The 15,661-nt window shown below is 38.8% G+C and overlaps 1 protein-coding gene across 2 annotated transcripts in view; it reads left to right on the plus strand.

Annotated features, from left to right (window-relative positions):
• Sec8 (Secretory 8) overlaps positions 1–15,661 on the plus strand; it is a 206,885-nt gene that overhangs the window by 146,322 nt on the left and 44,902 nt on the right. For both annotated transcript variants that reach the window (XM_067156380.2, XM_067156381.2), the window contains one exon: positions 9,619–9,780. In XM_067156380.2, the coding sequence (XP_067012481.2) occupies positions 9,619–9,780 (162 nt within the window). The remainder of the gene's footprint in view (positions 1–9,618; positions 9,781–15,661) is intronic.

Genomic DNA, 15,661 nt, shown 5'->3' on the forward strand with positions numbered 1-15,661 from the left:
AGTAGTCTTATTCTTGTTCTTTCTTGTCTTTGTTTGTGAATCATATTTATACCTTCACTTTTGCAAAAATTAATTTCTCAAGTTGTCTCTTATAATTTTTTAAAATGTTTTTATAGACCTTATTTTACAAATCCTCTTTCATTATTTCAAGTTCTTTTCAAGCTACAGTGAAACCTTGTTAGTGTGTTCCTCATTAACACGTTTTTCCCGCTTAGCACGTCGTAAATTTGAAGTCCCGATTCTCATCATATTAAATTTACAGTAGAACCCCTATTTAACATTTATACAGGGACCTGATTTTTTTAACCTTAAATGGGGGTTTACCTTAAATCGAGGTTTAAGTAGAAAGCGCACCTTTTCCAGAGATCTTTGTCTGTATTAACAGAAATGTACGATCATACATTATTTACACAGTGACAGCAATAAAACAAGGAGATATCTACCCTACACACTGCACTGCAGTTACGGTTTGTGCTTCATTTTGACAAATTTTTGTCAGTGAATGCAAAACCGCTTCAGTTTAAGGTTGTTCTTATAACGTTACACATGATTTTTCCATAAAAGTCAGGAAAGATACCAAACTCGCACAAAAAACACATTAAAATGTGTATGAAACAGCATACAGTTTGTTTAAATATTTTTGCGGATGTTTTCCAAGCAGTGGCTTACTCTATAGCATGTATTTTCTAATTCCAACAGTCTGAACAGTTTCATTCTTAAAAACTGTAATAGTATAACTCCAGAGGCTTGTGGCAAACGTTTCCATTTTCTTACTTCAAACGGCGCCACCTAACCTAGGTTTACCGAGCACGTATTATGAAAACATGTTTCGAGCTCCCTATAGAGCTATAAATTTACATGGGAACAACCTTTCTGAAAATTAACAAGACGTGAAAATACATAACCTAAACTCTGAAATGAGTTAAGCGCACCACTGTATCTTGAGAAGTATCACATTCTTATTTTATTTCAGTACACATTAATAAAATTAAGCAGTCGTTTACTTCAGCCTTTATTTCTAAGGAGTTAACAACTGCTGTCATTGCAGTCATTGTGAAAACATGTTCTCCTGATGTTTGTTTACACCATTCGGAGTTGTGAGACCTCAGGCTCGCTCAAGATTGACTCGCTCGCGGGTAGCGAGGAATCGATACGGAAGATGATCGATCGCATTCATTATAAACGCAGGAGTCGAGTGTATGAATACCGATAATGGATAAAATCTAACATGCCGGAATTTGCCCGTAATAATGGAAGAATCACTAAAGGGTTCTCATTGTAACCGAAAGATATTGTACAGAATAATATAGGAATTTTTGAAGGTTATAATAACATTGCCATTAAACCGAGGATTCTCTTCTACTACACCAGCTGCAGTCGGATGTGTATCAGAGTCCGACATCTCAGTTTAGCCGTAAGTGCCCGTGGTCTAAATTCCTCTTCTGCCTTGAATCATCCTTAGCAAGTATATGATGTCTTGTTCATAGGTTCTTAATCCATTCGCCTCACATTTAAATACCATAGGAGTTCACTAAGAAATCACATTTAAATACCGCTCTACGGCCGTCGTCATCACACTATTATTCAGAAAATCATACAAAACCAACCAGTAAATATTCCTTTCTGAAAATCTGCATGCATGATAACAAAGTAATAAACTTACCAATGCCGCTAGTTTAGTACGTCTGCTGGGTGTGGTACACCTCAAAACATTCTTCTAAGTGAAGAGCTATGCCACACTTTTTGCACTGCCAGCAACTTTCACTTCTTTTACCCCAGCTATAGCACTCAACACATCTTCTTGTGACTTTTGATTTCTTCTCTGTAGGGGGAATACGCATGGGAAAGTGGGCCCATGATTTAACTTGAAATCTGTTTGGGGTGGTGTTCGCTGAAGGTCGACCTCGAACCGAGTACTCCGGCAACTGAACAGTCTCTAGGAGCTGCTGTGCAGTGCTAGTTCTGAAGTCCGTGTAGCTCGTCTTTCTGTTAGCAGCGATCTTGTTATACACAGTGAAGGAATTGAAAATACACATATCTAGGAGGTAAAAGAATATTTTCCTATACCCTTTCACTGTGCGCCGCATGACGGGGAACAGAGCTGTAACCTGATCCCCTTCTGGTATTCAAGGCCACACTTGGGCTTTATCACTTCTTCCCTCGGGGTTTGTCCTCTCTTTCGTCTGAGTTTGCCTGTCCCTGTGTTTAGTGGTGAGAAAGCAAACATCCTTGTTATCTTTCCACTTCACACACAACATACTGTTGGCAGCCCACGTCTCATACTCTCCACGTCTTAGTTTCGTCTTACTGATATCGCGAGGCATGTCTTTTCGGTTCTGTCTTACAGTTCCAATTACATTCATCTGGTTGTCCTGTAGCCTTTTGAATAAATCTGGTGAAGAATACCAGTTATCTAAAACCAATGTATGCCCTCAGCCTAACAAGGGTTCACACATGTTGAGCACAACGTTTGTACTTGCTGGCAGACTTGGATCCGTTACATCATCACCTACATAAATTTTGAAAGACAGACAGTAGCCAGAACTTGATTCATAAATTTTGTAAATTTTTATTCCAAACCTAGAACGTTTAGACCTATTACACTGGACATATGAAAGGCGGCCTCTGAATTTCATTAGACTTTCATCTAGAGCAATGTCTTGTGAAGGTAAATATAATTCTGAAAACTTGGAGCAGAAATGTTGTATTATAGGCCTAATCTTTCTTAGTTTGTCACTACTATCGACTTGTTCATCATCAACAAAATGTAAAAATCATTAAATTATAGTAAATCTTCCCCTGCTCATGGTTTTACGAAAAATAGGAGTGTTTATACACCAGTTTTTACTCCAGTATAACTGTATTCTTGACTTTCGCACTTGTGACATTAGTATAACTAACGCAGAATATGCCCTAATTTCGTCGGGTGTAGTCTCAAACCATTTGTCATCGTCTTTCAACTTTTTTGTCAGGATTGCTCAACTGTTTTGCTGCATATGAATTTGTCTCGACAGATATTTTGTCAAACAAAGGGTTCATGTTTTCACAAAAAACTGAGAGTTCAGATAGTGGCTGCGTATCAAACTTTTTCAATAAGTTTTCGCTAACCCCACTGTATTCACTAAACTTATGTACAACAGGTTTATTGTCACTTTTTGTCCAGTTCAAGTCAGTCAAGGTAGTCTGTGCCGAGGTACGAGCTCGTTTCGAAAGACTCGGCACACCATCGTTATTTGAATCACTTTCTGTGTCATCAGAACTTTTATACGCATTGCTAGTACTCAAACTACGGACTTCAGGGTCTATTTCGTCATCACAAACATCACCACCTTCAATATCACTCTCTAAAACACTATCTATTAGCTTCTGTATTCCTTCTTCATCAACACCAGCACATCTGCTTGACGCCATGATGGCAGCTGACAAGAGCAAAATAATATGAAAAAAGATTCTGTTATCTCTTGTTCCGGAAGTGTGGAAGAACCTGGTGAAAGGGAAAAAACTGAAGCCACATGTGTAAACTTCAGCTCAGAATGCATACAAGTGGCAACTGTGGGTTAGTGACTGAACTACATGGATTGATGTACAGCTGTGCATTCACGCGAGCAGAGCTCGTCATTTGATACATATGCCACGAATAACTATGACGAGCTAGGATCGTCATATGATGCGATTGGGTTAATGTCCCATAACCAAAACAAATAGAAATAAATAATTGAGAATTTTAATGTTTCCTTAGTGCTAAATGCAGGTTTTGCCCTATTGTGAATTACGTTAAATATAAAATTGCATTGCTCTTATGGAATAATTTTTGGGACTGGGAATTTCTTCCGTTAAATGCGGGGTTACGCAAAATTGGGGTTATACTATATAGAAAAATACCTCACTTACCGCGTCACGAATTCTCACTATTACCTCTTAGTATGATCACATTTTTCCTAGCCCTGAAAATGTTATTTGTCATCCCTTGTGAAACAAACTGATTTCCGACTCGGGTAAGATCCATCGCCACTGTTGCGTGATTATGGAAAAAGGCCTTAAATTCCTGTACTTAACAGGATAAGTTGCACGTTCGGGGAGACTCAGGAACGTTCAGTTTTGCTTGCCGGTTAGTCTATTTCACATTCCATTCAGATGTTAGAATTTTATTTTGTGTTGAGTGATACAGTAAAGGTTTGTCGCATAATACAGATTACTAACATAACCGTGTGAAATTGACTAGTGTGGTGCATATTTGTCATGTGATAGCCTAGTTAAATTGAAATAATAAATATGGTAGTTCAACCTATTCAATACAAGTAAATAAGAGATGTAGAGATTACATTCTTATTTAATTAAAAGTGAAAATGGTACTGGTTTCGACCCCAGTCTGGGTCATCATCAGCCAATTATAACTCGAAAAACAATGCATAAGTAAGAAAGAAGTTAACGGTCAAGTCCACACAATATCAATTGAAGAGGCGATACAAAAATGATGGGGCTAGGCACTGTAAAATTCAGACGAAGTGGAATGTAAGTCAATTAAAAGAAGTAATGCGTAATCTTCCGAGCATCAGCACGGCACACACGATGTTTGGCACTGTCTCACAATGTTCATGAAAAGCAGAGAACAGTTAAATGAGCCAGATTGCATACACCGTCAGGCACAAAGTCACAACACATGTGACACATCTTTATGCACGCAGAGTTCGCGAATGTTGAACTCGCACCTTTGAGTTTTGACTCAATTGCTCAAGTTGGTCAAAGTTTTGTTCGATTCAAAATTGTGTCGAAAGTCATTCCTGCCAGTCGCAAATGGCCGAGTATAATCTCCACTTCACTGTCAAAGTGTGACCAGAGAATAATGTTTTATAACCCACTACTCCGAAATAAAATGCTGCTAATAACATTTGTTTCAGAAATAATACATGGATATTTTTATTGGCCTTCGTGCATATGTTTTCATATCAGTTGTTTGGTGTTTTTCACACCTTTTAATACTTTCCTCTGATATGGTTTTCATTGTAGCCACAGATACACAATGTAAAATGCCCTCATGTCAGAAAAAATCGTATCTAGTGTTTCCATATAGCTGTTGGATAGTTTTCATTTGTATATTCAGTAGTTTGTTTTCTCGCTTAACACGTTCATTTTTGTTGTCCCCTGCAGAAATGTCTTAACAAGATTTTACTGTATTCATTTTTCAATCATTATCCTTTGTATTGTGTATTCTTTGTTGTCGAGCAGCCTCCTAATGAAAGACCTGTATTTTTGTACTTTGTAATTTTGTGTCTAACCTATTATTTTGTGAAGAATATATAAACATCATTTTATAATGCATTTTCTTGACTTTTGGGTCATCTATTAAAGTCGTGTTTAAGTGCATTTTTTAAATATTCTTTACGTTGTCAGCATCTGGGCCTTAGTTATACATTATAACCCTAAGGAAGTTTTTCCTTGTAAAATAATAATTTAGAATAAATAATGGGACATTGATGATGATGATGATGAATAATGGTCTCCTTAATTAATCTTGATGACTATGGGGTGATGATGACGTGCAGTCACCACGACTACCATCACTATTTCACCTTGACCATTGAACAGTATTTCCATGTCACTGATGTTTGGAGAAAGAATCCTGGTTTTTGTTGATTATGTAATGGTATGGAGTGACACAGAAGCTAGACTAAATCTTTGGTATGAAGCTTTTACAACCTTAAGTCTTAAAATCAACCAAGACAGTTGGTTTGGTGATGAGTAGAAACTCTCCAACTGTTCATCTAAGAATTGGAGATGAGGAGATGGATATTGTAGACAACTTCCAGTAGTGTTCTCTCCTCAGACAGTACTAATAATAATAATAATAATAATAATAATCGTATGGCCTCAGCTACCGTGTGCAGACATTTCAATTTGACGCCATCTGGCTGTCTGCTCGTCAATTTAGACGTTCCGTTTTACTCTAGGCCCCCACTAGATGGCAGACCGAGTAAACCGAAACTCTCTTGGGCGTCTATGGCTGAGATTTAATTAATTTTGTCGGGTAAACACCAAATGTGTCACCAGAGATCTTTTACATGCCGACATCGTACGACATGGAGTGTCGAATGGACTTTTTTCCGCCCTTCAAAAATCCGACTACCTCTGCCGGGTTTGAACCCTCTATCTTGGGATCCGGAGGCCGACACTCTACCGCTAATCCACAGAGGCAGCTAGACAGTACTGTACAACAGGAGATTAGCAACAGAATACAGAAAGCTGCCGCATTCTATTGCGCTGCATGTCAAATACTTCGGGATGAAACATTTCCAAGATCAGCTTGTACAGAACATATCTGGTACCTACTGTATATTGACATATGGTCTGGAAGCAGCAACACTTACTGGATCAACAAAGAGTCGTCTTCAGGCAACAGAAATGTAGTTCCTTCCTTCTTGTCTACAAAAAACAAAAATGAATAAAATAAGGAATGCGGATATCCGACAACAGCTTGGATTGGAAAGAAACTTGCTGGAGAGCCTCAAAGTGAAGAGATTGCATTGGTATAATCACATGTATAGAATGGATCCCCCACAGGATTCCTCGAGCGTACTTTGAGCGCAGTGTCCCTGGGAAGAGACCAAGAGGAAGACCTTGTGCTGTTTGGGAGAAGCAGATTTTCAAGGACCTTGAAATCAGAGTTCTAAACTGGCGTTGTGATTATGGACGTTACCTGTGGATGGACAGGACAACCTGTAGGAGGCTCATACACAACCGCACCTGGCTTGCAGGAGCGAAGAAATTATGATGACTTTACACCACAAATCTAAATTCGTGAATATTTCTGTTATCACAAGTCATGCAAGAAAAAGGTGTGAAACGTGGTAATTGTAATTTCTGTAACTTTTGTTATGTGCAGGTTTTAGATAGAACAGGTATTTCTGGATTTAATTGGAAGCCCCTTTACAAATTTGAATGTAACCTAAAACCTTGCGTTCCAACATAGTGTGAATATCCCCATTATTTGTAAAGTGGAAGTGCATGAAACATGAATGATCGTAAATTGTACTTTACACAATTCTTACAATGTACAGTGTTTTGATACGGCTACTGTTAATGCCACTTTGCTATTGTAAACTGAACTTAAACACAGAGTTTCATGAATTCGCTGTGATGTTCACACAAGCAACCAGACAGGAAGGAATTGAACTGAGTCCACTTTTGTATACCGCTTTAATTTGTCCGATAACACGACAGGGCTGTGTTGTGGACATGACGTATTTCGACTTCCTTCAGGACTTTGGTGTTCCTAATCCAGATTATGAAGCAAAATGTATACAGTATTGGGACTGAAGTCAGTGACTAGGAATGAATAACAAGCACAAAATATCTCAAACTGTTCGGTTTAGAGCCAGCGGTACTCGCTTTACGAGATATAGCGGAGCACAATCGTCCCTGAAAGCTTTCCAGGTTGCACGGATGGCCATGTTGGAGATATCTTTTCAACAGTCCAAACACACTAAAATCCATTGGAGTCCTTCCCAGGAATGTCCTAACCGAATTACATTAATTCCTAATGCTCATTCCGTTTCCTGAAAAAGCCGCAGAGATGTTCCGCTCCATACAATTGTGGGATGTCTGTCTCATAAACAAGTATCATAATGGAAGGTGTCTTCCATTCACTTTCACTTTTTTTCCAACCGTGTGAACCATCAACTTACTTGCCTGTGACAACCATAAACCCATCATAAGTTATGAATTTCATTGTGGTCCGTATTGACAATTGATCACTTTTAAAGAAATCTCTTATTCAATAAGCTAATGTATTGAATAGGTGGACCTTTCTCTACCCTTTAAAAGTAACCATAAAGCCATGCAGAAAACTGTCCCAGCAGTGTTGAACAAAGCTACTGTGCCCCCTGTGACTACTGCCAGTGATACGGACATGTTCTTCATCCATTGTAAGGTTTCGATAATTATGTACTAAAATATTTTTTTATTTTAGTAAATTATTATTTTTTTTTTTTATTTTTTTTTTTGCCATTTCATAATTAAATACATTTTCTGAATATTTATTCACAAATACATATTTCCTATATTCGAGCAGGTGTAGCAACAGGTTTCGTCAGTGCACCCTTGTCTCTGTATTCTATTTCAAGACAGGCAGTGGGCTGGAACTGTCAATCTCATGAAGCCTCATTTGCCTTTCCACTCGGTGGAATTTACAGTGGTCTGAGACATAGACTGAAACTATGGAGTTCTCACTGGAACAAGCCCAAAAGTGTGAAGATTGTTTCTTTGAACTGTTCTCTGCGTGGACATTTTTAAAACTATATTATTTTTGTGACCTTTCTGAGAAACTTGTAGCTTGAGACATGCATTCAGAAGTTATGCAACATATTGCGATAGCAAAACACATGAAATGTTAAAGAAGATAACAAACATGATGTTTGCTTCAAGATATGCTAACATTTGTCAAGCATTTCTTTCTGAGCGGCTCCGATCTACAAAGCCGACAATAAGTACCAAGAGGATTCCTCGTAATCCTTCAGGCTGGTACAAGAAGGCCCATTATGGCTTTAGTGCCATGAGGTCTTTTTTTTTTTTTTTGTACCATAAAGTTACGACCAAAACATTTCTTTTTCATATTATTACCGTATTTATTGGAATCCAAGGCAACCCTGAATGCAACACTACTGCCACTTTTTCCTTCAAAAAAATTCAGTCAGGCTTAAAAAGTGCTTTGTGAAATCATAATTTTATTTGTACTGGTAACAAATTTCAAATTTAATTTGAGAAATAAAATAAACAGACACAAGTATCATGTAAATCCTACCTGCTTCCCTAATAAATTTCATTAGAGGTATCTGATAGTGTCTTTGAATGTTCAGGGAATTCCTATTCGCGGGCCCGCATTTGTATCGCATCTTGTGTTATGGCCATTCTAACCTTGCGTTTTAAGCTCGCATACCTCACAATTTCATCTTCAACTTCTGTAAAGCGTCCCTGTTGCGGACTTCTGAATGAATTTTTGTATAGTACACATTTTTAAAGCTATCTTTGGCTTCACGCTAACACGGAATATTGGCTTTAATAATGCCATATTTTCTTATAGCTGCAAAATTCACATTATAATATCGATGAGAACCCGTTCAAAATTTGCCGGCATTACCTGTTCCACGTGTCTCTACAATACAACGATTCACCACGAAACTATTTCTGCTGTCTATTTTTACTAAACTTCAGGTACAGTAACCGTGGTCTTTCTAAGAATTCTAAGGGTCATATCCTTGCTATTCCAATTCTAATGACATTTCCTGCACAGCTGGGGCTCGGAAGTACGTTATGGTCGATCTTGCAATTAGCTTGAGAGTAGGCCTAATGTTTTGATGCCATTCTGCAGATTATAGAAACATTTTTGTAGAGGCTAGTAGAATGTCATTCTGTTCCGAGAACCAGTGACTGTACAATGGACTGCTGCGACTAGTGATGTAAAGAAGGGAAGCAGCGGGGTTATACATCACTAATGCAAGACTACCCTTGATTTTCCACATGAAATTCTGTGAAAAAACCGCAGTCCTGGATTCGGAGAAAAATGGTACATGATTAAGGCTGTCTCTCTCATACATATCAGATCATTGCACATTGTGTTTACAGGTGCGTGTTCAGTGCTTCCATTACCTGCTACCTCGAACACACGCGTTAACGAGCAGCACAGTGGACTCGCAGGAGCCAGACCCCAAGGTGTTAGAGCTTAGCCGAGTCCTCATCGGTATCGATGAAGCCATGAACTCTTGTCTACAACCTCGCAAGTCTAAGGTATGTATTGTTCTGTGGGGTGGAATACTTTTTATCAGATGTATATTCTACCTTACCATAAACCATCATTAAGCATAACTTGTAAGTGTGCAAGTTTCATGTTACAGTGAATAATAATTTCTATTCAAATAAAATAGAATTAATGGTAATAATTACAAATGCTGGGCTGAGTGGCTCAGACGGTTGAAGCACTGGTCTTCTGATCCCAACTTGGCAGGTTCGATCCGGGCTCAGTTTTGTGGTATTTGAAGGTGCTCAAATACGTGAGCGTTGTGTCGGTAGATTTACTGGCATGTAAAATAACTCTGGGAGGACTAAATTCTGTCGCCTCGGCGTCTCCGAAGACCGTAAAAGAGTAGTTAGTGAGACATAAAGCCAATAACATTATTATTAGTAATAATTACAAACACATTGTGATAGTAAGAAAATATTGCAAAACAACTAAGGTATTTAATTTTTTAATAAAATTATGATTGTTGTACTGATCTTCAGGCAGCACTGAACATGGAATTGTGTACATTGACAAGGAGCATAGAAGTGATCTCTTAACAAGGATATGGGCCCCTCTAAAGTGTGTATCCCCCCTTGTTTGTTTGTTACGTGGATACTTCTCATGCTGCTGACCAATTTCTTGGGGATGTCCCCCACTCGCTCCAATGATTTCCATGTCTGTTAAGTTGTATTTCTCCAGGTAGTATGGATTTATATAATTTTCTTTCCCGTGTTTACTTACATCTGGAATCGGATGGACAAATACCATTTAAAGGTGTTTATGTTAATTCTTCTTGTCCCACCGATGCCATAAACGTCGTCTTATACGATATAACCATTCTGGTGCAGTGTATCAGCCATTGAACATCGAATCGTGTGGTGCTTAAACTATTGCTGATAGGACATGAGCCTGACTTTTCCCAGTGCATTAAACAAAATCATCTCTCCAAGATAGTTAAATTTAATATTTCATTGTTCCATATTTGGTATTGAAAAATGCAATCGTATCACGGTGGTCAGTCATCATAGGAAAGCTTATTCTTGTAATGTTTCATCTGTCGTTAGCGCTAGATGATCTCAGTTGATGGTCCAATACCATTATTAGCTTGTCTGTGTCTCTATACATAGATGACATTATGAGGAGGTGGGTGGATGAATGCAAGTCTTAATCAAAATTATCTAAATATTTATCCATGAATTTCACTTGTGAAAAGGTGTTGGTGAGAGTTTGTTTGAAAATGGAACAGGTCTTGTTGTCCTCGGCCATATCCTTCATTACGTCTAGACGTGTGAATCAGTCGATTGAGTTGTACGAAACAAAAAGGTAAACCATCTCTATGCAGGCCATGAAAGCCCTCGGAGGGATGGGACGTAAAGGCTTCCACTATCCGCAACCTCGGTACTTTGTGGTGTAGAGTGGTTAGCTTTACATCCGTCTGCATTTGCCTCCAGGAATTAACCTCGTACTCATTTTCGGTGTAGGCTGAGTGAACCTCGGGGCCATTTGCATCTCTGAGAGTTGAAATATCATTTCTTAAATTTATTTACTTCCTGACAGGGAATCGAATCCATGCCCTTAGGAGTGAAGCAAGCAAGCCTTTACCACCTCAGCCAGGCAACCCCTGAGTTGAAAACCTTCTCAAAATTAACAAATCCCACTACAAGTTATTTGTCGTGAGGAGATCAAATTCCGATTACATTCTTTAGTAATAATAATAAAATGACCCCGGATACTGTCCAGTATTGGTGGCTGGTAAATAATGTAACGAGTATTTTTAACCAGTATGCGCTTGTAACAGTAAGTAACAATAACAGGAGATATCCATATACTAAAATAACAGCAGCTCGGCAATACTCGGGTGAACTCTCATAACATCAGCAACTTACGACCGTACTTGCTACCGATAACTGTGAGTTGTTAACGTGTATTCTTATTGTCAGGGAAGTTCTAACAGCAGCTAGTCGGTGAACTCTGTTAACAAGGCCAGCCTGCGACCGTACTCGCTACCAGTAACCACGTCTATTAACTAGTTTTGAGTTGTTAACGTGTATTTTTATCATCAGGGAAGTTCGAACACCGGCTAGTCGGTGAACTCTGTTAACAAGGGCAGCGTGCGACCGTACTCGCTACCAGTAACCACCTCTGTTAACGAGTATTGAGTTGTTAATATGTATTTTTATCATCAGGGAAGTTCGAACACCGGCTAGTCGGTGAACTCTGTTAACAAGGGCAGCGTGCGACCGTACTCACTGCCAGTAACCACCTCTGTTAACCAGTATTGAGTTGTTAACGTGTATTCTTATTGTCAGGGAAGTTCTAACAGCAGCTAGTCGGTGAACTCTGTTAACAAGGCCAGCCTGCGACCGTACTCACTACCAGTAACCACCTCTATTAACGAGTATTGAGTTGTTAATATGTATTTTTATTGTCGGGGAAGTTCGAACAGCAGCTAGTCGGTGAACTCTGTTAACAAGGCAGTGTGCGACCATACTCACTGCCAGTAACCACCTCTATTAACCAGTATTGAGTAGTTAACGTGTATTTTTATTGTCGGGGAAGTTTGAACAGCAGCTAGTCGGTGAACTCTGTTAACAAGGCAGTGTGCGACCATACTCACTGCCAGTAACCACCTCTATTAACCAGTATTGAGTAGTTAACGTGTATTTTTATTGTCGGGGAAGTTTGAACAGCAGCTAGTCGGTGAACTCTGTTAACAAGGCAGTGTGCGACCATACTCACTGCCAGTAACCACCTCTATTAACCAGTATTGAGTAGTTAACGTGTATTTTTATTGTCAGGGAAGTTCGAACAGCAGCTAGTCGGTGAACTCTGTTAACAAGGCCAGCCTGCGACTGTACTCGCTACCAGTAACCACCTCTATTAACCAGTATTGAGTTGTTAACGTGTATTTTTATTGTCAGGGAAGTTCGAACAGCAGCTAGTCGGTGAACTCTGTTAACAAGGCAGTGTGCGACCATACTCACTGCCAGTAACCACCTCTATTAACCAGTATTGAGTAGTTAACGTGTATTTTTATTGTCGGGGAAGTTTGAACAGCAGCTAGTCGGTGAACTCTGTTAACAAGGCAGTGTGCGACCATACTCACTGCCAGTAACCACCTCGATTAACTAGTATTGAGTAGTTAACATGTATTTTTATTGTCAGCGAAGTTTGAACAGCAGCTAGTCGGTGAACTCTGTTAATAAGGCCAGCCTGCGGCCGTACTCACTATCAGTAACCACGTCTATTAACACGTTGGCAACTATTAGACCTGCCGGCGGCCTTGTGACACATTATATTTGGAGCCCTATCGCGCGTCGTTCACAGATTATGTTTTTGTCATTTCCGGTTCGTCTCTACATAAGGCAAACTAACTTCGTATACAGTGGGACATGCAGGGAGTACATAGGGGCTAGGATAATTAAGAAATTATTCAATATGCTTGTTCCGTTACTTAAATCATTTTCTATGAAGAAAATATCTACAAATATAAGAATAGAGGCATTAAGGTTAACACTGTTCAGAAAATAATAATTATCGGTTGTATTGGAGTTGAATATTTAACATAAACTTATAATAATAATAATAATAATAATATAAAGAAGTTTGTATCGTACACATGGATTATTAAAACAGTTAATATTTTGTTAAAATAATACACTGATGGGAAAAAAGGGAATGAATGTAACAATGTGAGGTACCACTTCACTTTTGCGTATGAAAACAAAGCAGACACAACGATGGCTTCTTGGGACAGTCCTCACAGTACGTGGACACTTTCTTGCAGTGCTTCTGAGCATAAGTTCTGTCATTTATGCTGACTAGTTCTGCAGAACAACCGGCGCAACGTTTACGTACTTTTCTATTTCGGCCATCTTTTTCTTCTGTTTCCTTCAAAATATGATGGTGTTTGGGAGAAGTGGAGAGAGTAGCTGCTGTTCTCACACTGTTCCCCAAAATTCCAATGACTAACTCCTCTCTAAATTTTCCATTTTGCAATTTCTTTCCCATAACTTCATTATATAAAATGAGCGCGTTCACAATAGCCGTTCCAAGCAGAAGTTCCAGCGCAACTTTATGATACCACCAGTTGGTCAGATTAAGTCAATACCTTGCTTCTTTGGGTTGTAGTATAAAATTGCTTCAGGTTTCACTACATTTTCGCCTTTCCTATTCTAATTTATGTCTCGTAGAGATGAATCTCATATTATGTTTATCTTTCCAGTTTGCTACAACAATTCCAGAATTACTTTCTTTGCCAACTATCTCTCCCTACTTCATTGATGGACATAGCAGTACATTTTTGGGAATACCTTTCATATTTTTTATTCGAGTTCCTACTAAGTGTGTGTCATTTTCTATCAAATACTGGGCAATTGACAAATTACTATAGAAGTTGTCTGTTACCAAAGTACATACCTTGGCCAATATAATCCTGCATTAACTTTTTAACAACAACATATATTACTGACTCGGTCATCAGATGTAGAAGGCACATGGGTCACCTTTCCCTGATAAACAATTACCTCGTAAGTGTATCCTTTCGAATCGCACAACTTGAACAATTTAACACCATATTTTGAAGCTTTACCAGGGATGTATTGTCTAAAAGACAAATGACCTCATAAAGGCACCATTGTTTCATCAATTATTACAGCTTCCCCAGGAACTTTGAAAGTTTTGAAATTACGCACAAGAAGGTCAAACAAAGGTCTAATTTTACCGACCTTGTCTGACTTATCTAGTGTGGCATTATCTGAAAAATGAAGAAATCTCAAAATATCCTTAAATTGTTCACGTGTCATTACTAATGGTACAAAAGGACTGCGGTATAAAATATGCTTTAACCAGTAGTCTGATATTTTAGGGTACCTTATTAGCCCCATATAAATAATGAGTGCGAAGAAGTTCCACAACTTGGGCTCAGTTACATATGTCCACTTATTTTGTTTTGTGTTTTTTCCATTGCGGTTTGCTTCCACCAGTATCAAGTTAATAATGTCATTACTAATTAGACCTTTGAGTATCTATTGACATATCCCTGTTACATAAATTCTGAATTTTCTCTGTTGGTGGACATTGGAACTGTTTAAGATGTTGTCCAGTGACATAGAACCATGAAAGATTTATTTTCTGCCCTACCTGATTCACTGGTATTTGAAGGCCTGGTTGTACATTTGCCCTGTATGTTGTGTTCGTTGTCGCAGCTGATCCCCAGATGGTTGTTCATTAACTTGACGCTGGAGGTTGTCCCTCTTTTGTATTTTACGTGGACGAGGCCGATCTTCTTTCTCCGAGTCTTCGACGTATGAATCATCTGAAGTACTTTCAGATGAAGCCACATATGATGAACTGCTGTCATTTGCGCCTTCTGCATCATCATCGCTTACGGAAAGAATCGCGGCTGATGAACAGGTTTCCCGCAGTCGATTTGGAGTCTCATGAGAAGTTGATGGAAGGGGATCTGAAATGCACATGCTTGATTCGCGAGAGTTAACTTCAATTTTGTTTTCCATACTCACTACCAGTAACCACCTCTGTTAATGAGTAATGAGTTGTTAACGTGTATTTTTATTGTCAGAGAAGTTCTAACAGCAGCTCGTCGGTGAACTCTGTTAACGAGGCCAGCCTGCGACTGTACTTGTTACCATGTAGTTATATCATCACAGAAGTTCTGAAGAGGGCAAAGATGAGCTCTATGCGATCATATTTTTCCATGATAGATAGTGAGTTCGCAAAGTGTTCTATGTGTGGGAAAAAGTACTCTTATAAGTCATCCACATGAGATTTTTTAACAGCACGAGAAAAAGGTTCATCCAACAATGAATTTAAAAATAGCAATGCCAGCGGCCGAGACAAGTATTATAAGAAAACCAGTTTTGTGCTCTC

Source organism: Anabrus simplex, chromosome 12 (genome assembly GCF_040414725.1).
Source record: "Anabrus simplex isolate iqAnaSimp1 chromosome 12, ASM4041472v1, whole genome shotgun sequence".
NCBI classification, from domain to species: domain Eukaryota; kingdom Metazoa; phylum Arthropoda; class Insecta; order Orthoptera; family Tettigoniidae; genus Anabrus; species Anabrus simplex.